Consider the following 22,298-nt stretch of genomic DNA (forward strand, 5'->3'; position numbering starts at 1 on the left):
TGGCCACAGCGCACAGCTTTGTGGTTCCCTTGGGTCAAAGGTGTTCCATGTGAGCATTTCTCAATCATCGGTCCAGAACGGCCCAAACTCTTCACGGAGAGAAACTCTCTCTCACCTCTCACACACAGCCCTCCCCTTCCTCCCATCTGGAGCCCCCCTGACCCAAAACACACACTCTCCGAGAGAGAGAGAGAGAGAGAGAGAGAGAGAGAGAGAGAGAGAGAGGGGGCTTCATTACACAGGGATTACTAAAAGAAATGTTTTAATCAAATTGTGCAGACAGCTGCAGACCGCGAGGCGAGAAAATGCAATGACGTGGTTCATCAGCCGTTAAAGGAAAACACATCAAGAGGCCTGCCTATCCGTATGTGTGTGTGTGTGTGTGTGTGTGGATAATGTGTATGGCTTCCTGCCTCTGTCCAAAATGTCCAGCTGTGGAGGGTAAGCGGCTCCTTATAAGGACACACAAGAGATAGTCCAGAGACTTCATTGTGACCCTTTTTTTTTAAATATTAACTGTACGTAACCGTAGCAACAAATGCAGCAGTCAACAGAAAGTATTTCGCTGCTGTCTTCTATTTTGATGAGTATCAGTCTCAAAGCCTTTTACCTTGATGCAGATGTTTGTTTAGAAAAGGGAAAAGGCTGGGTTAAATATAATTAGGGGGCTTTTCAGGAGGGGGACTGCGGTAACAGCCGCCTTCCCCGCGTCTTGTTACACCGACTGCAGATCCTCTTGCATCTGGGAAGAGGCGCAGCATCGCTGAGGTCTGGCTGGGGAGGACAGTGGAATGCACCCCACAGTAGATGATAATCCACTTGGAGCTGATAATCCATCTGCCCTTGCCTACTTCCCACTGTTTTGCTTCTCTCGGTCAAGTGGAAAACATCTCCAGCTGCTCCAAGACTCACCATCTTGGCCCTGGACTATACGCACATCTCATGGTATAGTTCAAATTCAAAGGTGTTCTTGGATTGACCCTGGATGCCCTTTAAGAACGTTACAGACCTTGATACAGACTTTAGCGCTGAATTAGAACCAGTGTTGATTCAAGCTACCAAATGTCACTTGCACTTATGAGGGTGAGCACACAGCTTCTGCAGCTTCTCTGCGGCACTGAGGATCCGTCTGCTGACGAGAGCCCCCGTTACAACAGAGACGTCAGTCAAGCCCGATGTTCCCTGATGCCATTTCCTTAATACCAAGGCTCCTCAATATGTCCATTGATCTCTGTTAGCCATGAAAGCAAATAAAACTGTCTGACACCACATGTAGACTGCGAAGCTTGCCAAAACACTTTATAGGCCGTGCCATGGGGAATATGATGTTTTTACCTCTGCAGCTCACGATCAGTGAAGGGTGGAACAATATTACATCATGTGCCAGCCCAGAGCTTTGAATACACACCTGTTAGTACATAAAGCCTGCTTGTGGCAGTGTGCCGAACTTTGCTCTTTCTGAAAACACTCCTGTGCTTCTTCACCATAGGGGAAGGTTCTCCAGTTAATGTATTGCCCTGTTTTGAGCTGATTAAGCTCCGCACTGCTCTCACGGCCTCTGAACCACAGCTCCGAGCTGAGCATGACTGTGGCTACCAAACGCTGGCCATTAAATGAGCCGCTCGTTACAGCTTGCAGTAACCGTGAGCCTGCCTACACACACTGCTCAGTATTCACAAGATCTGTGTCACAAGTCATACAACTGTAAACTCAAACTCAGGGATTGACTTTTCCACTCAGCGACCACTCCCAAATCAGTTTTTCATCACCCAAGATGATTATCCAAATTCAGCTTGTTAACACCATTGCCTGCCAAAATGGCCAGTGGACAAATGAAACAGACGCGCTCCATCTTCCATCTTCTCACCGCCACGTACATCTGCTGAATTTGACCTGGCTGCTCGCGGCTCCCCGCTGCAGGACACAGAACGCATTTGTCCTCCTGCGCTCGACTGTGCTGGGAGACACAGACCAGGAGCAGCTTGCTATGAGTAACTATGAACAGGAGTAATGAGGCATTACAATCACACCAGGAGCCTCGTGCCTCAGATGCCTTAAGCAGCCTTCATAAATCACAACAGGAGCTAATCTAGAGTCTAGACTCCTGGTCCAGACACAGTAATAGACTTCTAAACTTCACGTAAAAAAAGTCCTACAGGTAGTGCTAAAACTCAAAGTAGCCATCGACAATGTAATAATTAGATATCAAGGGAGAACCAAGGTTCTTTTCCATTCAGGAACCTTTGCGAGGAAACTTGGCTTTCCGTGGCCATATAACATGCACCTGTAGCGCCACATGCTTGAAGAAATGAGCTTGTTCAGAAATGGCTGAGCGAGGAACAGGGGCTGCTAAAACGCCACATAAAAGCTGGCACGGGGCTGAGTTATGACCTGCGAGACGACAAGCCGCCCTGGAATGTTGTTGGTGGCTCGGTGGGCCCCGGCCGCGGCTCCAGCTCCAAGTGCTGTCATCGTCGGGTGGCCCTTATGTGGTGTGAGGTTAGGTTTTTGGGGAGATCGATGCAGGTGGCACTTTTAACTACCCCCCCTCCTTGTTTTATTTTTGTTGCAGGCAACGATTTTATCTGGGGTAACAGGTTTAACAGGCGGACCAATTGAGAGTCTGTGAAGTTGGCGGCCACATACATTGCCTTTCATTAGGGGTAAGTACAGCCTGATGCCTCTCAGCTGCACTTTAACTCACTGCTAGTGAAAGCTCATTTCTGAGGCTTTAGGCCTTCTGCTAACCAGAAGACCAGCTAGTACGTGGTAGAGTACACATCCACACGAATCTCTGTTTACCATCCCTACTCCCTCGGAATGGGGGAGCCCTGATTATTTTAGTGTATTTTCAAGATTGGTAAAAGCCTTTTAGGATGTAGTGTACAGAGTTACTGATGCAGTTTAAATATAGAACTTTCTCTATCTTAGTATGTATCTCCACACCGCGACCAGAGATCTTGCGACAGTGATGAAGTGGGCCTCAGCTTACTGTTTAACAACAGCCAACACTTACTTTCAGTTATATATTAGCCACGATGATGCCTGGACACAATGCCACAGGGTGTCAGCCAAGGGAATCGACCTTATTAGTCAGAACAACCAAATTACACTTTTTAGTTTGTTTTAAAGTTCATCTCCACATGGACATGACATGCTGACGAGGTTGTAACATCACAGCGGAGCAGACCCATTCAACAGCATTTTAGGGAATGTTTGCATAGAACTGCTTTAACATGGAAATCTATTGGCCACTTTAAATTGATGAAGAAGAATACATTGTTGGTGGTGGATTTATTATCTATTGGATATATTATCCCATCTTGGATATTTAATCTCATCATAAACATGCAAAATCTGTCAATAAACCATCCATAAACAGTCTTTTTTTTTTTAAACAGAGGAAACAAATGTCCTCTCAGTCCACTAGGACCTATCCAAGGTCTCACCCACGAACCCAAATTCAGGGTAAAAGCTGAGGCTGGCAGAGAAAAGAAGTCAATGTACTTTCCTCGCTGTAAGCCTCTTTTGGTGCCCAATGTGAGCTTCTGCGGTGAAACTGCAAGAAACCTGAGCTGCAGCAAGCAGCGCGGGCCAACTCATCAAGAGATGTGCCGGGTCTCCACAGACGCCCAGAGGCCCTTCAAATCTCCCATGATCACCTGGCAGTCATATAGGCTTTTTTAAGCATGGCCTGGCTGCAGGGACAACGACAAACATGTTAGTGTAGCAACGTGTGTGTGTGAGTGAGAGGGGGGGCTGGGAGAAACAGAAGAGAGGGATGCAAAATGTGCACATGAGATCACTTTCCCACTCCAAGCTACCTTTCTCTGCTGTCAGTCATCACCACTTTAAATACAGAGGGAGGCAAATCCACAGCTACCTTTTACATTGGTAATGGAAAAAGCTGATCCAATGATGTGCATAACGAAAGTACTGGAGACAGAAAGCTCTTTTTCTCTGCTGCTTTCTCCTGCACCTTCACTACGGTCTCATGCTTCCCACGTTGCTTCACATTTCCTCAAAAACTTCAAAAGCGCTTGGAGCCCTGCTGAGTGTCTGCCCTGAGAACAGAACATGTTGGAAAGGCGTGTGGTGGAGTTACATCAGTGCCGAGGAGCCGTCCCAAAACAAACATCCATGCAGGGAAATTAAACGCTACCACCTGGTGGAGTGCATCCTGACCCAACCTGAGGCCGTTGGCCTCGGCTCTCCCCTCCGACTGACTGTCCCCTGTATACTGTGGTCCACAGGACTCTTTACATTCATGGGAATGACATGGGCGCGAGGCACGGAGAAAGACAGCTCCAACTAAATCAGCCAGCCCAACCAGCAACACTGTGGCAGCTAATCTCCAGCAATAGGAAACAAATTGGTTTACCATTCACTTAATAAGATTGCTGCTTGTCACTCTACTTTTCCTTGTCTTCTAATGAACCTTTCCGTCAAACCTGCACATCATCATTCTTTCAGAGGCACGGCTTGTCTTTGGATTTTGTCCACCGCGACACATGGGTCAGTGAGCCATGAGACAGGCCATACCTCCCACTTAGACAGAAGGGGGTCAAATATGAGTCACTGGCAGGTTCGGAGCTCATCACCGTGCACAAATCTGCCAGTGTCATTATGGTCTACAGCAGAGACTGACCCTGAGACAAACAGGCACCTGAAGCGCTTCGAACCTGTCAAAAGTGTCGGAAACATCAAGCTAAATCTCTATTGAGGATGAAGAAAATGAGATGAAGTGGAAATAATCCTGTTAAGGGAATAAGAATTATTTGACATGTTCACCTATTCTTAGGTATGATCACAATGACAGATAGACCAACAGATAACCTACTCAAAGCATAAGAAGACAAGGACTCCTGCTGCATACCGGACATACTGGATTCATCAAAGGGCTTGCTCGCAACAAAGAATAACACAGTGCCTTCCTAAAGTGTCGAGGAGACTGTGAGAGGTTGTCAGTGTTATTTCTAAGGGCTGGTCCAGGCTGAGAGAAAAGCCACGGGGGGGGGCTCTCAGATGAGATGAGAAACTTCTAGTGATTGTCAGAAAGAAAAATAACATCCGTTTGACATCTGAATCCACTATTCAAAGCAGGCAGGGCTGAAACAGGCGGGGAGCTGAAGATCAAACAAGCAGCTTGCCGTCTCTCATTGAGAGCAAAGAGCACAGGGAATAAGGTTCCACACACACACACACACACACACAAGCGTGAGGGCCTAGTGGTTCACTTTGTGGCCAGCTAACCACTGTACAGTAGATACAATACTTGCCTGGGGAAGAAGTCAGGAGAAGTCAAAACCATCTGCGGGTCTCTGACATGTTTAAATCCAAACTAATGGGGGGAAATGGATTCCCAAGCTAGTGCTCTCACAGGTGTCCTGCTTTAACAGGCACTTTGACTGCAAGGTGTGAGGGAGAGGGCACAGGGTGTGAGTGTGTGCTTGCATCGAGGGCTTTCCCAGATGAGTACTGAACACACAATGACGGGGTGAAAGATGAAGAGTTATTTTTCTGCTCTACCAACTAGACGTGTTGTTGTGAATGGACAGCAGGACACAAGCTACTCATTTATTTTTACATTACCGTAGTTAAATGATGATATGACCCCAACGGGGCCTTTTGGTTTAGCATTTAAACATGTCTCTGCTTTCACTTGCTGATATGTATATAAACTAGAGTGAAATTCTTTTCAATTGAAGAAAAGGTAAGAGACGACACACAAACATTGAAAGTGTAAACCTATGGTGAGATCATTCTTTCTCTCAAGTGTTTCTTCCCGTCCATTCATCTAACACGCTTATCTGTGCAGCTTGTCTACTTTTCCATTTTCTCACAATCTGGATTTTGATAACTTCAACACTCAAAGTATATGGAGCCGTGCTCCTCTTCTTCCCTTTCTTGTTCTTCCGTCAACTCTTACCCTCTTGGGGGACATCCCCGATGAGTCATCCCCAGTCTGGTAGGAGGACAGGGATATGGCAATAGGTTTTTTCATCTCCTTAGACAGCTTTGTATTATTTTCCTCTCCTTGTGTTTCCAACAATGTGAGAAATAGTTGCAGTTGTTACCAGATGATGTGTTTTTCTGTTTTCCCCACCGACCGCTGAAGAAGGGGCTCATCCATCACTTTAAATACCCTCTGAAGCACTTCTCTCAAAAAGCTGCAGTCCGCTTTATGAAGTACAAGACACGGGCCTTCCACACACACACACACACACTGTATACAGACAAGTCGAACATGAATATAAACACCATCAAGGACCAACACAGAGGAGGTTCACACCCTTTCCTAAAAAGGAATCTGTTTAGAATTTAGCATTTCCTGTTCACTCGTTCTCTTGAATTGGTTTTCGGCGAATTAAGGTCTAACTGAGAGACTTTGTTTTGTCCTACCATATTAAAATAAGTCCGTAAATATGTGGTTGCTAACGAGTGGTTAAAGTACACTACAAAACAGCATATTATTTAATATATCTTGGTGGTTGGTATGTTCAGTCATGTGACTGTGGCGTCATTTGTTTACTGTACTTGGCCAAGTATCTTTAGCCATCACACGATGATGATACCTTACATGTAAAGTGGAGGAAGTACAAACTGATACATGATTGGGCTTCACTTCATTGGACAACCCTTCAATCCCAATCATTCTAAAAAAAGGCACAAGTGAAATATCAAAGCCTATAAACTATTTGAGGTAGCCGTGTTAGGACAGCAAAACTATTGAAAGAAAACATTTTCAAATCAAATTAGGTGACAAATTTCATTTTTCAAAATAACAAGTGAGAAAACAGTGGAAGAGTATACAATAGAGTAAAACATAACTTTCAATTCCACGGCAGTTACTGAGAGGATAGCTCATATAGTTGCTTTTCACATGCTTCTGTGCTTAAATTGACATCTATATTATATATAAGTGCTTACCAGTATGAAGGCATTTGGATGAGCTTCCCGTAGAGTGCAGTGCTGAAGGAAGGGATGATGGGGATGAGAGGCAGGAAACGTCCTGTACTGTCCTGGCACGTCAAGCCGGCCTGGAAGCCAAACACCTGGAAAGACAGGGGCAGAAAGAAAGGGTTTGACAAATGAAGGGGGGGGGGACACATGACTCATCGTCTCCTCATACAGCTATAATAACGAAACAAACAACAAAAATAGGCCGAGTCATCTTATCATCCTTGTTGACTGAACCAACAATTTCAGCATGAAGTCATGTGGTCATGTGGTCAGTCTTAAAACCTGCTTTTTCCTCTGGTGGCAAAAAGAAAGGAGCCAGATTGAACAGAAGTCATAAATAAAACATGAGTGTATGGTCTCAGTTTCATGTCGTATCCAATTCAACATGAAGTTAATTTAGTAGACCGTGATCCCTTTAGAGTTATGTAGACAATAGAGCAGGGTAGTCTTTGGGGTGGGGCTACTTTGATTGACAGGTTGTTGCAGTCAGTAGAGCTGTACATATATGTATGTATATGTTCTCCGTGTTACATATACGTTCATAGCTTTTCACGTCAGAAGTGACAAATAGCCTGCAATGATTCACATTGTCCTGAACACGCTGTACAGAAGTTTACAAACAAATGACACACAATTTTTCTGTAGGTGTTCTGTACCCACACACTGTAACACAGTGGTGGCCAAACTGGGAACCCGAACCCGTTATCAGTGCATGAATAGGTGTGAATGGGTGAATGATGGCCAGAAGACCAGGGGAATGCAGGCGATGTGACCACTACCAATTATGGCACAGAGAAATACTTGTCGGCAGACAGTATAAATCCCACTAGAGACAAAGTCCTTAAAAACCCACAGCCACAATAATGTGAGCATAATAATGTAAACATGAGCTGATCAGAAAAACGAAAAAAATAAGATCCTGCATTTAAATTTAGGGAAATATGTATTTTGCGCTGAAATTAAGATTCATTTTGTGTTTTCAGTAAACAAAAAATACATATTTTAGAAATGGATAGTCATATTTTATAGTAGATGATTTATTATGCAATTAATTTAAAACAAAGAAGGTACGACCCATTTGGGGGGCTTCATGTTTCTATATCATTAAAGGGGCGTTCCTCAGAAAAGGTTTGAGAACCACTGCTGTGATGAGTTAAAGCAGCAATAGATTAAGTAACAGTCTTGCATGGCCTCAGTTGACAGCCCAGTCACAACACCCCTTCACACAGATCACATCATTCAGCTCCACATCAGTTCAGATTGAACCAAGCTTCCAGCTTCACGTCGGTTATTTTTCAAGTGGAGAGTGCTTTGTCGTTTAACGACAATGTGGCTCATGGTCGTATTTTTATTACATGAGCTCCTGGTAGCCCCATCGCCAGACGCATAATGTAGTGCAACCTCAATGTTTACATACTGTTAACAGTGAGCTTGGTGGATGAAGCCCAATTGAATATTTGAGGCAGTGGATGATGGCTGGGCCCAGCTGTCCCTCATGCAGCTGCTATACACAGTCAGTCACTCTATTCCAAGGGAAGGTCCTCTGAACCGCTGTGCTGAGCACATGGCCCAGAGCACACAAACACAACCTTCGACCCAACTAAAATGAAAATTCATTTAGAAACGGACTGGCCCATGACTGGAATATTACACAATATATATCAAAGTTATAGACATAATAAAACTCAATGCAAGCTTGGGTACGTATATCCACAGACCCCCTCCTGTAGCTCTCTCTGGAACACCAGGTTATTCAAATATTCTACGTCTTCAGTAGCGAACGGTATATTTTCTTCCGTATCCTTTTTGGTGAGCCAGGGTGGCTTTCTGTTCTTGTCTATGGCCACGCTGAGACAAAGTGAGACAATGGCTAACCGCCACACAGCACAGACACCTAAACTCAGTCAGCCAGTGTCAATAAAACACAGATTAAGATAAGCTGTGGTTTATACCTGTTCCAAATCACTTCCTGCAGTGGGTGAATTGCTGCCTGAGTGACCTCCACCCCGGCATGATCCCACTACCAAAATCCAGAGGCAGTTTTAGAATCTTGGAGGATACAGATGCTGATTGGCTGATGGTTCAGAACATCCTTGGCCACTGGCCAGTTCACAGTTAACCCTTCAGTGACCCTGTGATAAGGACTACCAGCTTGATGTCCGGCAAACATCCTGCCTTCAAAAAAACAGACCAGGCCAGACTGGGCCACACCAGATCCCCCCAGATCTGTGACCCAAGATTCCCAAAAGTGGATTAGCTGAATGGGCTGAAGCCACCGTAGTTCCATAGTACCACACCTTCAAGTACACTATGTAATTACGTTTGTAGTTGATTCATGACGATTTGTAATGAAGAGTTGATGATCTTTATTGCAGACGCTATAGTGACTTTACCGTTCCCTTTATCTCAAAGACATACAAGTCAGGTAGTTTGTATGTTAGAAATTCATACTTCATAGCTATGTATACAAAATGCTGAGAGACATTAAGAGGAAAATCAATGACGCTCAATGACTCACAGCTGATTTGTTTCTGTTTGTCAGTGTACAGTCCAATTATAGAGCAAACTTTGCATTATAAATGCATAAAATCATGTTGGACAATCTGATGATGCTGGAGTGATGTAATAGTAGTTCTCTGACGAACTAAATAATGTTTTCTTAGGCTTTATTTGATGCTGTTGGTAAATGTAACTGTAATTTACGATGAATTTGATCTTTTCAGCTTTGAACTCAAAACCACAAAATAAACGCAGAAAAGAGGGAATGTCGACACTGCACAATACAAGAATGTAGCATCCCATCAAGTGGAAAGCATGAAGTAGACCAGAGCTGGACTGGTGCTCATCAGAAAGCCGAGCGCTGAAATCTTTATGACCAGGGGAGAGGGGGTCATCCAGGTCATCAGTCCCTGGGGTTCAGGCTGTGACCATGCAGACTTCGGTCTGATGTTCATGAAACCCAGCAGTACTAGTTACCATGTGTATTGAGTCTCAACTCAAAAGACAATAATGAGAAACTTATGAAATAAAACAGAAAAGAGGCCGTGGGAGTAAATGTAGGTTTTGCATCCAGTCTACTATAACTTTGGTACTGTCCGTGATCAACCATATAATAGAAGTTAACGGAAGAAAACATACAGTTTGTTAACGTGATAGAAGGTTTACCTGAGTCACCTTTTTGGCTGATTTGTTGTACAGCTGTGATGTACAGTCTATACAGTCTTTAATAGGGCTCACCTTAAGGTAGAGGTGTGCGTAGCAGTGATGGAGCAGGTTGTCAGAGGGCTGGCTCATGCCGCTGACGGTTCGGACCAGCTCTGGAGCATACATGGCCACTGAGTGCTCAACGTTCACCCTTTCCACTTGGAACTGCACGGCAGGTAGAGGGCGCACTGGCTGAAAGGCTGGGCTGTTGACCGGCCCCGGTGCAGCCTGGGAGGACTGGAAAGGGAAAGGAATTGAAAAGGGACAATGCATAATACAGGCCCACTCTCTGGAGAGTTATTCAACCTGAAACTAAATTTAGAATTGAGACTATGAGACTTTTAGAATGATGGGTATAATGGGCTGGATTTGATGATTCACTTTTCTAACTCTGGACCTACTGCATAATCAAGAAATATGAGTTTGCTTGGAACAAGTTAGGTGTGTGCGGCCCACCTTGCACCCCATGATGACTGGCATCAGGGTGTGTAGAAGGTTGAACTCGGCCATCGAGATGGTGACTGAGATTTCGAGCAGAGTGAGGCACGTCAGCCTGGTCGGGATAAACTCTTCTAAGCTTGATATCTCCTCTTGTGTAGCTGCACCATGGCTCTCCTCAACCACTTCTACAGAGACAATCACACAATAGAGAGAAACACATTAGCATTGCGGAGATGGAGTGATATGCAAGGATGGAGATTAAGATTAAACATTTCATATCAACACATCATTACAAAAACAATGATATGGCTTACACAAAGGAATCTAACCAGTATGCGACCTGAGTTGCATCAAGACCAAAGATTCATTTTTTTCCATCAAGATTCGTTTTTTTAAGACAAGAGGGTAGCTGTAGAGCACACCACATTTATTTGAGTGGACGCCTCTCCACGCCTGCAGGCTTAAATCAATAAAAATGTATTTTCTAACCAAAAACCACTAAATAAAATCAACATGCGCTAAAAAACTAGCAGCATCCCTGTGCCATATCCATTACAATGATTGTTTCCTAGGTTGCTTTGCTTGAGTGGTTTTAACTCATAAAACCACTCGTTCAATCAAAAACCAGAAGAAAATGAAGGGAACCACCGAGTCAACAAGGAGAAGAGAAGAACCAGGTCAGAGCTTCCCAAAGGACGGGGTGCCCGGGGCACTGAACCGCTGAACCGGGTCCAGGGCTGGGCCGAACCCTGAGCGCTTTGTTAGTGAACAGCCTTGGCTCCCGTCCCAGGACACGGGCCTGTTCTTTTCAGTAAAAGTTCTGTTGGGCTACATTCCCAGCTCCAAGGTGGGCTCAGAACCTGATCTCAGAGCTGCTTTTGCTCCTTGGCCTAAAGCCACAGGCCTGCATCAGGTTCATCTGGCGCTGCCATGTCCAATCCAACCATATGGCAGGGCTCGAGACAATATTCACAATCAACATCCAAATGAATAAAGACAAGCAGCTCACGTGGTTTACAGAGGCATGATTACACACACCTAAACACTGTACAATACAATGCACAAAGAAAAGGCAGAAATACGATACACAAATAAAAACCTCTAATTACTTCCCAATTTTGTTGGGCAATCACTTAAAAATAAATTACAAGTTGGAAACCTGCTCTAAATAGTGCAACATTTTATAAGACAAACAAACACCAGCCAAGTTGATCTCTATTTACAGCTGGTTTTGGGGGAGGAAAGTGATTCTTCCTAAGCTCCTGGCCATCAGCGAATGAGGAGGAGCGTAGAGGACAGGAGGACAGGATGAGTAGAAAGATAGTTGTGTCTTTGACACATCCACCCAAATATGTTAGTCATCCGTGTTTCCAACTGCTGAAATGTTTTAGTGTTTCACTTCATTGAATTTTTGACGGCAGAGAGAACTAGCCGTCCCATCCTGATTGAAAAAGGTTGCTTTGGTTTATACTTTCTCCTTTATGTACTCTCAATTTCTCGCCCCCCCTCCTCCCCACTCCCACACAGGGAGGTAACCAAAGTGACCCTTCTCCAGAGAACACCACAGAGAGTAAGGCCACATAGAGAAACAGGAAGGAACGCACTGACCTAACCAGCTTCAGTCAAAAGCTCTTTAGTGATTACCCCATCGTCTATTATCTATTGCAGATGCTGAAACAGACAAAACCTCTGGGTGTTATTGTTTCGCAGAAAGAATCAGAGTTATTGCTACAGTTATTACACCCAGACACACATTCTAGTTTCTTTCACAACATCCCAGAGATGAGCTCATCAAAAGCAGTGCTGGGACATGCACCAACTCAAAAGGTGTTTGGCTTAGCCTCCCTCATGTGGTCCAAAGGGTCACTATTTTCATGCATAGCTGTGTGTTGAAAGAAGGGTTGCGCGAGGAAATAACAATGTGATGAGGATATTGTAAAGTGCAAGCTGCTGGGGGTTTCTGCTCATCGGCACAGTAGGAAAGGGAACAATCTGACCTGGCTGTGGTCTGCAGTAGGGCTCGTACTCGTGGTCCATGGCACAGGTGACCATCTTGAGGATGCGGTGGACAGCACTGCTGTTCAGCCTGACGTCCAGAGGTCCCACCACCAGCCTCTTGATGGAAGTCTCTTGGACAGCGGACACCACCTCCACCTCCTCCTGAGAGCCTGCACACGGACACATGCATGCATTCATTACACACGTCAGCGGTTACAAACCTGAGGATGTAACACACTTTTCAAGGTCAGCAGACGTGTGGCCTAATCTATTTAACCTACAGAGTGGTGTGCTTCTGACAAATAGATATAGGAGGAACATTTACCCCTGCGTCCCATTTCTTTCTTTTAATTATGTACTGCACAACTCAATTATAGAATCTCCTCCTCAAAAGCCAACAGAGATGCAGCAGCAGAGAGCAGTTCACAAAGGGTCAAAACTTTCGTTATTCCCACTACATTCTGTCACTGCAGCGGACATTCTTACAGCTCAGAAAGCCACCATTACGAGTTTTTAGCAGAAAGAGTTGGTGGATGGAGTGAAACTAATTTCATTCTGGGGATTTCTAAAGGGCAATTCCACTTCCTTTTCCCTTCTTCTACGAGTTGGATGGCCTAATATCAACCATATGGCCGCAGTTAGAGCGGTCAGTGAAATGAGGAGGAGGCAGAAATCAGCCGGGATTTAGAAGATTTAAAGTGTCTCCATTTCCTCAAGATTAAAACAAAAAAAAGGTTTTAATCTGCAGTGTGGCTCTAATGTGAAGTCAATGGTGAGTGTGACCTGGGTGGGTTAGTGTTTCGGTTGACTCAGAGTTGATGTTAGTCCCATGGCGATAGAAAGTAATTTGTTTGGTTGACACTGGATCTGGTCCGCGTCCGAGAAGAAGAGAAACACTGACAGAAGAAAAGCATTCCAATTGACAAGGGTAACTACGGCCGTCCCGCAGAAAAGAGACTGACACTTATCCTGCTGTCAGAAATGACTGACAGCTTAGGATGAAGGTATCGATGGGTTTTTTAATTTAGATGATTATCTGTGGCTGCCTTACAGGAGGAAACAATAGCCTAGTCAGAAGGGGAGAACAAAGGGCGGCAAGTGAATCAACACAGGTCTGCAGCAGTTACACATCAAAACACGGTTCAACCAGTTCACCCCGATTTTGGGGGTGTTAATTAGAAGGGAAAACGTGCCGTATCAGAGTTAGTCATCGTTTTAAGTGGTCGTTTTGTTTACACAAGCCGAAAAGCTTACTTTAACTATCGCATTAGCCATACGTGTAATTAATCTAGACTAGATCTGAAAAGTGCTGAGAATGTATTTTTGTGTGTGTGTGCTGGCGGACTTGGGAACGTTAGTCATGTGACATAGAGCTTCATCGTAGCATTCAAATAAAATGCTTGAAAATCACACTCTGACGTTTGTGGGTCGCATATCGTACTGACTAAGAAGGGGTGCCACTTTATCTCTTAATAGGAACTTGAGATCTTTCAGACTTGAATAAACATTTTTGACTGCCCCTGCTGAGGAATGAGAAATCCTTCCAGTCTTTGAGCTTCTGCTAATGGGAGTGACACCTAATTAGCCAAGAAGAGCCTATTCACTTTCTCAAGAGCTTACAGGTAAAGAGACAGGGAGGTGAACAATGTTTCAACAAGCAGCGGGGAGAAAGAAACCCAAATATGTGTCTATGCAGACTAAACACTTCTGACAGTTGCCCTCCAGGTAAGTTTGGGGTGAGATTGAGGACAGGGGGGGGTCAAGGACCAGGTGGCTCAAAATGAGAAAAGCTCTCTCTAGTCTTCAGGGAGCTTGTTTGACGCAGAGGGAAGGAGAGGAGAGGAAAAGAGAGAGGATAAAAGACAAGAGAACAAAAAGAAAAGAGTAGGGACAAGACAAGAAGAAAGAATGAATACACTAATTATAGGAAGAAATAGAGCGCACGGCAGAGATGGAGAACTTGACAGACATAAAGACAAACAGGGAAAAGGTGGCACAGTAAGGAGGAATCACTTGGAAGGTACCTTTGGCGCTGATCTTCTCCATTGTGTAGAGATAATCCATGTAGAAAGCACCAAAGCGCTGCATGCCTGCTATCTCCGTATAGGTCTCCTGTCAAACAAAAGTGGAGTTAGGTAAACATGGCAGGAAGGGAGCAAACAAGCTGATAGCATTTAACTGGGGTCATGGTGGATACGGCAAAGGGGGACAAATCAGAGATAAAGAAGGAGGCATTGATGGGATTTCTTTTTTTGTAATTTGCTAACAATAACGTTAATATCTGAAACCTCTAACAAAGACTGGAAATGAAGAAGATACTGGATCATGGGGACATCACAAACAACCAACTCTATAGTTGTAGTTTTTTCTTCAATTTTTTTTTTATTACAAATCACGTCCGGTCTGTGTTGAGCAAAAGGCAATTTATAAGTGGAAGTGTTCTCATTGGGTTGGTGCCACTAGAAATACGCACCGTATCTACTAAAAGATAGCACTTTTTGGTGAGTGTCTGTTCTACCTTCTTATAGTTTCAACATAACGGATTATTGTGAAACTGCTTTTTGGAAGTTTTTATCAAGATAGTAAAGATGCAGCTTTCAAAAGCATGCAGTGTATTGAACATTTGGGGGAAATAAAATACAAAAACTGATGTATGTTAGATCACCATTACAGGTTTAAACATTTGGATTTTTGGTTCTCCGTGGCCTGCATGCCTTTGGACTATCCTGGGATTTTTCCACGAACACTCCTAACAAATAAAAGCTCAATATTAAAACGTTTGATCTACCTGAGGGCATTGTTCAATCATAACCCCTCACCATGTGTTAGTCTGCAGTTTACAAGCTGGTGACTCGGTCCTATAGACAATATTAGAAAGTTATACTTCTACTGCACATCAAACCACCACAAACAGAGCGAATGACTGAGCGAGCGAGCGAAAAACAGAATGAGGGAGGCCCCTCCTGCGCACACATTTAACACCCCCACCCCAGACTTACTCACTAGCTCTCCAAACAGAGATTTCAATAGAGCCTTATCAGTCAGGAGGGTTAATGAGTAATATTTATTAGGAGACCTCTAATGGCTCTAGCGTGCTTTTGGATCAAAGCCATTAATGAATTAACACGAAAACCCTTTGACTCCTTAAGACTTTCAAGTGTGGGTAGACGGATGGATGGGTGTCCAAACAATTGCTTCACTTGAGGGTCATGAACATTTCTGCAGCAGAGTCAACACTACAGCACGGATGGCTGATGAAGGGAGCTCGTGGTTATCAGGAATAATGGCTTTAACACTACTGCCGAGATAGCGGGGAACATTCCTCCACTGCAGCCAACAGCGGGGTGACTGACGAGAGATAATAGGAGTGACAGTTGTTCCAATCACAGTGATTTATTGCAAAGAGGAACTACTGAGAGTTAAACACTTTATTCCCACTGGATTTGATAACAGCCGTAATTCCAGTGTTTTCAGGGGACGCTTGAAGAGAGACGGGATGTAACCATCTTAGATTAGTGTTTATTGACCCGGTTGTCAATAATTGTGTTAGCAAAGTTAGCATACTCACATTAAAATGTGTTAGGAAACATGTGTTTGAAAGTGACGTGTGTAAGTGAACCCTTTTCTGAAGACAAAGCAGATAGCATAATAAAGGCATCAAGGTTTCAACATCATTTTGTTCTCTAAACAGCTTGACAACATTAGCATAAACAGAATCAGTGAGTCAGTCTGGTTTAATGCCCTTTGGTGTGCTGCTGTTGGTTGGAAAGTGTCGACCCAGCAGTGAGTGGCGTGTTGAGTTGGTTCTTGGCCTGGTAGCCGACTGCTTTATTCTGGCAATATGCCTTAGTCTCCACAACCGCTTCCTTGGGTGTCCTTTAAGAGCCTCGTGGCGAGTCTGCTTGAGTCAACTCATTTTTTGTTAAATATCCAGGAACTGATTAATTTTTACTTGTATCATGAATTATGCAATAAATATGGATGGGAACATTCTTCTTTGGTACAGGGAGGTTTTTTTGCCAAGCAGAAATGTTCTTTTACTGTGATACTATTTAGGTCTGCAAAAAGGTAAATTATTAGCAATACATTGTCAGGACAGCAGCACATTGTTAACGTCACTCGTCTTTTTGACCTTGTGAGTAGCGGTATCCAGGATGAACTCAGCACGGACGCCATTGTTCTCCGGACTGCGGTAGTCAAAGAGAGAGTTGGTGAGGTAGGTCATTCCTTTGCTGCCTAGGCTGTCCCCACAGCTGAAGAACACTGCATCCTGGGCAGACAAAAGAGAGGTAGAGAGGTCCTTTATAATCAAAAGGGAGCTCAACAGAAATACAGAAACTGCCATTAGTTAATATATAGCTAATGAATTACATTGATTTCCATTGAGCCCAAAAGCTCACCAGCCACAGGGTGGCTAATGTTCAGTGACCAAAAATGTTCAGTGACCAACACTGAACATTAGGGTGAATTACAGAGAGGCAGCTGGGCCTCCTTCACAAAAACACACCACATCTCTGTCTCCCTCTAAAAGCTCTTGAGAGCAATAGATGCAGCAGAGAGAGTTTATTTCTGGGCTTTTTAAGAGGTCTTTCTCTGTTCCTCTCACTCAAGTTTTCTGCTCTTTATTTTCATGTTTCCGCAAGGTTTTTCTGTCTTTACCTCTTTGCGTCGATTCATGTTTTCTTCAAAATCCCGTACTCCCATGATGCCTTTCAGGCAAAGGGCCCGGCAACCCACAAAGCCAATCTGACAATCGAAGAAGGGCTCCCCCATCATCAGCACCTGGAACAAAAAGCAGAGGAAGAAACTTATTGCGGTTTTATACACCAGATTTATCCACCTGGACACAAAGCGCTCCAGTGACCTTTCCTCCAGTGAGGTGGAATAAAGGATACGACGACTTGCAAAGTAAGAAGAAAATAACATCCGCAAAAATGAACATTAATATAGCGGATGATAAATAATATTTATCAAAGTAAGTGAAAACTAAACAGACGGTGGCATCAGAATCCTTCCTTATTCCAAAGAAAACACCCAGGATGTAAAAAACTCAAATGTGTCAACAGAAGCACCAAAACGGAGTAATTATTCACAGACATGAACTAAACCTTTTTAACCTTTTCCCTCAGAGTAAAACATAACATTTGAAAAAAATGGAGGCTGGCGGTGCTGCTGAGGTCGAGAATGATAAAAAAGAGCAGCAGACGGCTTCAGCCCCTCTAACCAGGAAAGGTTTGCCTGCCCCTCCCTCACAGAGTGGCTGCTTCACCCAGCAGACAACCCAATAAAACTTTACGTTTCACCACACATTCATTACAAGGCCTATTTTTCCCTGTTTTACTAGCCACCCCTTTGCCTTTCAACGCTCTCACTTTTGGTCCCAGTTCAGACTGCTCTCTCCCTCTTCCAGCAAAAGCATAAATTACACAAAATGGAATTGGAAATCTCTCAGAATTTCTCACATCTGGTAAAGAGCTTATGAGTAGAAAAGCCCTTTCCTGCTCCAACCAGGTAATCAGAGAAAAAGGGTTTTAAAATATTTTCAACGCCGGGGAGGGGAACGCAGAAATGATCATAGTTGGGCCCGACTCAGACACGGATTCCTCTGACAGATTAGTGACCTGGAGAACCTTCATACAATTACTTGGGAAGGGAGTTCAGAGGAACCTAACAACAATAATAATACTAATAGAAAAAATAATGGATGGCCAGAAGGGCAGGCGGGGGATCTGCATTTGTTTAACAACGTCAGGTAGCAAGGTGGCAGAGGGCACATTACCACCAGGATGGTTGGGTCTGATGTTTTTATGGAATAATAATATACCACCTAGTTGTTATGTTCAAAGATCTATATTAAGATCTTCCCATTTGCCTCAGAATCATTGAATATACTTAGGTACAGGACCACACAGCAGCTTGACAGTACCTCGATAGTGATTCCCTCCTGCTCCAGGCACAGCACCTCTCTGGACTTGACCTTCTGGGGACTGTAGTAGCTGCTCTCCGACTGGGTCTCCGTCAACTGAGAGAAAAGACAGAGTGACAGATGCCATTAAGTATTCCTCAGACAGAGGAACATTATTTTACTCCCTTTGAGTTGATCACATTAGCACAGAAAGACTAAAAGTATTAATTTGGGAAAAAAAGTGAATTGCTTCAACAAGGTATCACAAAAAAATCAAAGTTGTTGGTTGTACATATTGAAAATGGTTACATTTTTGTAAATACCAAGGCTTTGTCACTTCCCAGAAGTTTATATTTAGAAATATATAAAACAAATCAAAACCATAATATAATTGCAGTAATCAAATGGAGGATGGTTGAGTAAAAGAGACACCTCGTCAAAGAAACTTTAAGCTTTGTTTGACAGAATAAGTACTGGTTTTGGATATAATACGAAGCTCAGAGAAATTCAGCAGTAAAACTAGAACTTAGTATGTCTCATTGTGTGTGTGTGCGTGCGTGCGTGCGTGTGTACTTGCAATCCACTGCTGAAACAGACACATGATCTGAAAAATAAACAAGAGCTTTGCAAGTCTTTGGATGTGAGGGGCGACGAGGCCCCTGAAAATAATGCTTAAAACCAGAAACAATAACATCCAAACAAGGACGGATGACATCTTTCTTAGATCAGAGGCTTGATGCCAGCCTTGGGACGTTTGAACCGTTTTCTTTTTCCAAATCTGGACGAAGGCCAGAGGTATTCATCCAACCACATGACAGTCGCTTCTCTAGTACTCCGGGGGAGGCCCGCTTGCTCTTTATTGGGGATGACAATCAGAACATGACTAAAGCACTCGGCTTGAACTGATAATGTGCAGTGATTGGAAGAAGAACATTCACTCCGTGTGCAGAGGCTGTGGAGATAGAGAGCGTCTAGCTGAGGGGAGATGGCTACAGAGCTGTGATGCTCCCGAGGCCAGCCGAAAGAAAATGGGGTGCACAGTCCGTCCAACTTTTAGCACAGGATGCAGGTGCAGTGCAAGGAGCAGCTGGGCCTTATTACCCCCCCTCACCCCCCGCCCGATGGACTCTCTCTCCCACTGGCTCCCTCCCCCTGGTTGGACTCTGACGGTTTAATCCCGCGCTGAGACCACTCCACCTCTCCAGTTCCCTGGGAGAGGCGCTCAGCGGAGCCAATGTTTTTCCGTCTTTTCGGAGCAGCGACACTGAAGAGCAGACACACAACCATGGTCACCAATGCTGAGCATGAGCATCATGACGTCCTCGCCACAGTCAAAGGCTTGGAGGGTCCAACACAAATGAAATGGTATGAAGTTGGATGGGGCTTTATCTTCAACTCCGTTTCTCCGAAATGCAACAGGGTAGAAAGGTTGGGCGCAATCTCTGGGAACACTTGCCGTTGCTGTTGTTGAAATAAACAGAAATAGCAAAACAAAGGGAACAGCGTGACGTCTGGCGTGCAGCGAGTTTGGCGGGTGTGCAGAAGATCGGAATAAATAGCCAGGACTGAACTATGCATTTTGTGTGTTAAAGCCATTCAATAATCCTTCCAGTTTCTCAGATCAAACAGATCTTTGGGAGTAATGGGTCAGCAATCTAAAAATACCTCTCTGATTTCATGTCCATGTCAAATGCCGGTTCAGGCCGTGGCTGCTCAAAGACCTGAAATTCCCTCCAACTAAATACTTCCTTGTAGGAAAGAGACGAGAACCTTTCAGCTGTCTGCAATTACTCAAGACTAGAGGCAATTAATTGATTAAAAGAACTCAAACAATACAGGAACAATTTAAACGTTATTAGAAAAGAACTGTGGTCTGTTTGGCCTGACACACACACACACACATACATACACACACACACACACACACACACAGTAATGTGATCCAAAGTGCATGAACCTGAGGGGAAACGCAGATGAATTCAAACTATTCTGAGTGAGCGGCAGGATTAAAGTTTGGGATCCATTTCTGAATAGTCATTACACCACGTATGATGTTTAAAACATTAACGTGACCCAAGACGTCAGTTAGCAGTTATACTACCCGCCCCTTATACCACACACCAAGACAAAGAGGACTGTGACTTCCTGAAGATCAAGCCCTTCTCTCTTACTCTTACTCAGAATCACCACAGAATATAAGCCGCAGTGACGGGGTGGGAAGAGGGAGTGGATAATGGCGGCAAGGGGAAAAAAAACAACTGTAATTGTTAACACAACGATATCCTAAACCAGGAATTTCTACATCAATATCAAATATCTGTATATGCAGAAGAGCTTCCTGACTCACCACGAAAGCCCACTAGGCAAACTGCTTCTGCGTTTGCTGTTGTGCACTTAAAAACATATTTTTTGTCACTGTATGTGATACATTAGTGTATCTACAATTAGTATTAAGAATCTCTTAACCCTAAATGAAATGATGCAATGTGGCAAATACTAAATTTATTCATTTTAATATGGGACATTAAGAAATGTATGTTTTTCCTTGGCCTTCATTGTTGTGGTACATCTGTAAACATGGAACAAACTGACCACATTATTATCACCCAACGTACGAGGCATGCAGTGTAGGCCTGGACCTGGGAATGGAACCATTGGTGAGGACGCATAAATTGCTTATTTGATGAAAATTGTACTTGTACTTACTTGTTCGTCTGAGTTTGTATCTCTACGGTTGAAAAGCACTTATTGTAAGTCGCTTTGGATAAAAGCGTCAGCTAAATGTAATGTAATGTAGTAAACCGATTTACCTTGAAGGTAACAGAGGCTTTGGTGCAGTAGAAACCGATAGAAACAATGGGGTCCTTGGGTGTGAGTTGCTGTGGGTTGGTTGCGATGCCTCCTGCCTCTCCCTGCTCATACAGGCCTTCCTCATATCCCTCCTCTTCGCCTACGATGGCAGGGACGAAGGACCAAGCCCAGGACACCCAACCCTGGTCTCCCTCTTCAGGACCCCCAGACTGCATGTAGAGGTCTTGGCTGGAGTACTGACTCGGTCCCTGGTTCTCCAGATCTACATCCATCCCTGAAAGGGAAAGAAGACATAGTTATGCAGAAGGTTTTACTGTACAGTACTTTAAAGTTTGACAGGGTTTGTATCTGCATGTCTACTTTGATTCTTCAGGTGAATATTCAGACACTTCCATACATACAGAGAGCTGGTCAAAACAAAGTGGACTTTAAAATTAATCCATAGTTATCCAATGACTCAAATTCTATTAAAAGAGGCAGGTTGTGAAAACAAAGTGGCCGAACAGAGAGAAAGCTGTTTACAATGGAGGTGTTTGTGCCCGATGCAGCATGCTAAATTAATTTGTCCATGCCCTTGGGGTGCTTTAATTCAAGCAAGATGTTTCAACTGTCAACTGAGCAAACAAAAACAGCAGAGACCAAGGCGGTTTCACAGTAGTGCTGCCAGTGCTCCAGCGTGCAGGTGTGTGCCGCATGAACGACAAGAGAGGAAGCCCCCTTCTAGTGGAGGCCAGAGGGCGCAGTCTGTCAGCCAGCATCCTGACAGAGGGCCCGCTGGATCCCTGTGGTCAGGTCTGAGCTGGACCGAGCAGCACAGGCTGCATCCACCAAGAACGCATTAAGCAGGAGGGTGGGGAGGGGGGGGGGGGGGGGTAACAGATTGAAAATGGAGTCTATGAGCGAGGCTGAGTAGCTACGAGCAATCGGCGCACTGCAGGCTTGCAGAGGACAGGAGAATCCTACGAAGGATCGACTG

The 22,298-nt window shown here is 44.2% G+C and overlaps 1 protein-coding gene across 4 annotated transcripts in view; it reads right to left on the reverse strand.

The window, feature by feature from the left end:
• Positions 1-22,298, reverse strand: part of LOC119197296 (intermembrane lipid transfer protein VPS13B-like) — a 265,877-nt gene that overhangs the window by 213,083 nt on the left and 30,496 nt on the right. For all 4 annotated transcript variants that reach the window (XM_062565592.1, XM_037453487.2, XM_062565593.1 and 1 more), the window contains exons 8-16: positions 21,322-21,596; positions 18,533-18,628; positions 17,266-17,388; positions 16,739-16,876; positions 14,631-14,718; positions 12,606-12,776; positions 10,624-10,793; positions 10,201-10,404; positions 6,931-7,055 (exon numbers count right to left, since the gene is read on the reverse strand). In XM_062565592.1, the coding sequence (XP_062421576.1) occupies positions 6,931-7,055; positions 10,201-10,404; positions 10,624-10,793; positions 12,606-12,776; positions 14,631-14,718; positions 16,739-16,876; positions 17,266-17,388; positions 18,533-18,628; positions 21,322-21,596 (1,390 nt within the window). The remainder of the gene's footprint in view (positions 1-6,930; positions 7,056-10,200; positions 10,405-10,623; positions 10,794-12,605; positions 12,777-14,630; positions 14,719-16,738; positions 16,877-17,265; positions 17,389-18,532; positions 18,629-21,321; positions 21,597-22,298) is intronic.

This window comes from Pungitius pungitius, chromosome 11 (assembly GCF_949316345.1).
Source record: "Pungitius pungitius chromosome 11, fPunPun2.1, whole genome shotgun sequence".
Classification (NCBI taxonomy): Eukaryota; Metazoa; Chordata; class Actinopteri; order Perciformes; family Gasterosteidae; genus Pungitius; species Pungitius pungitius.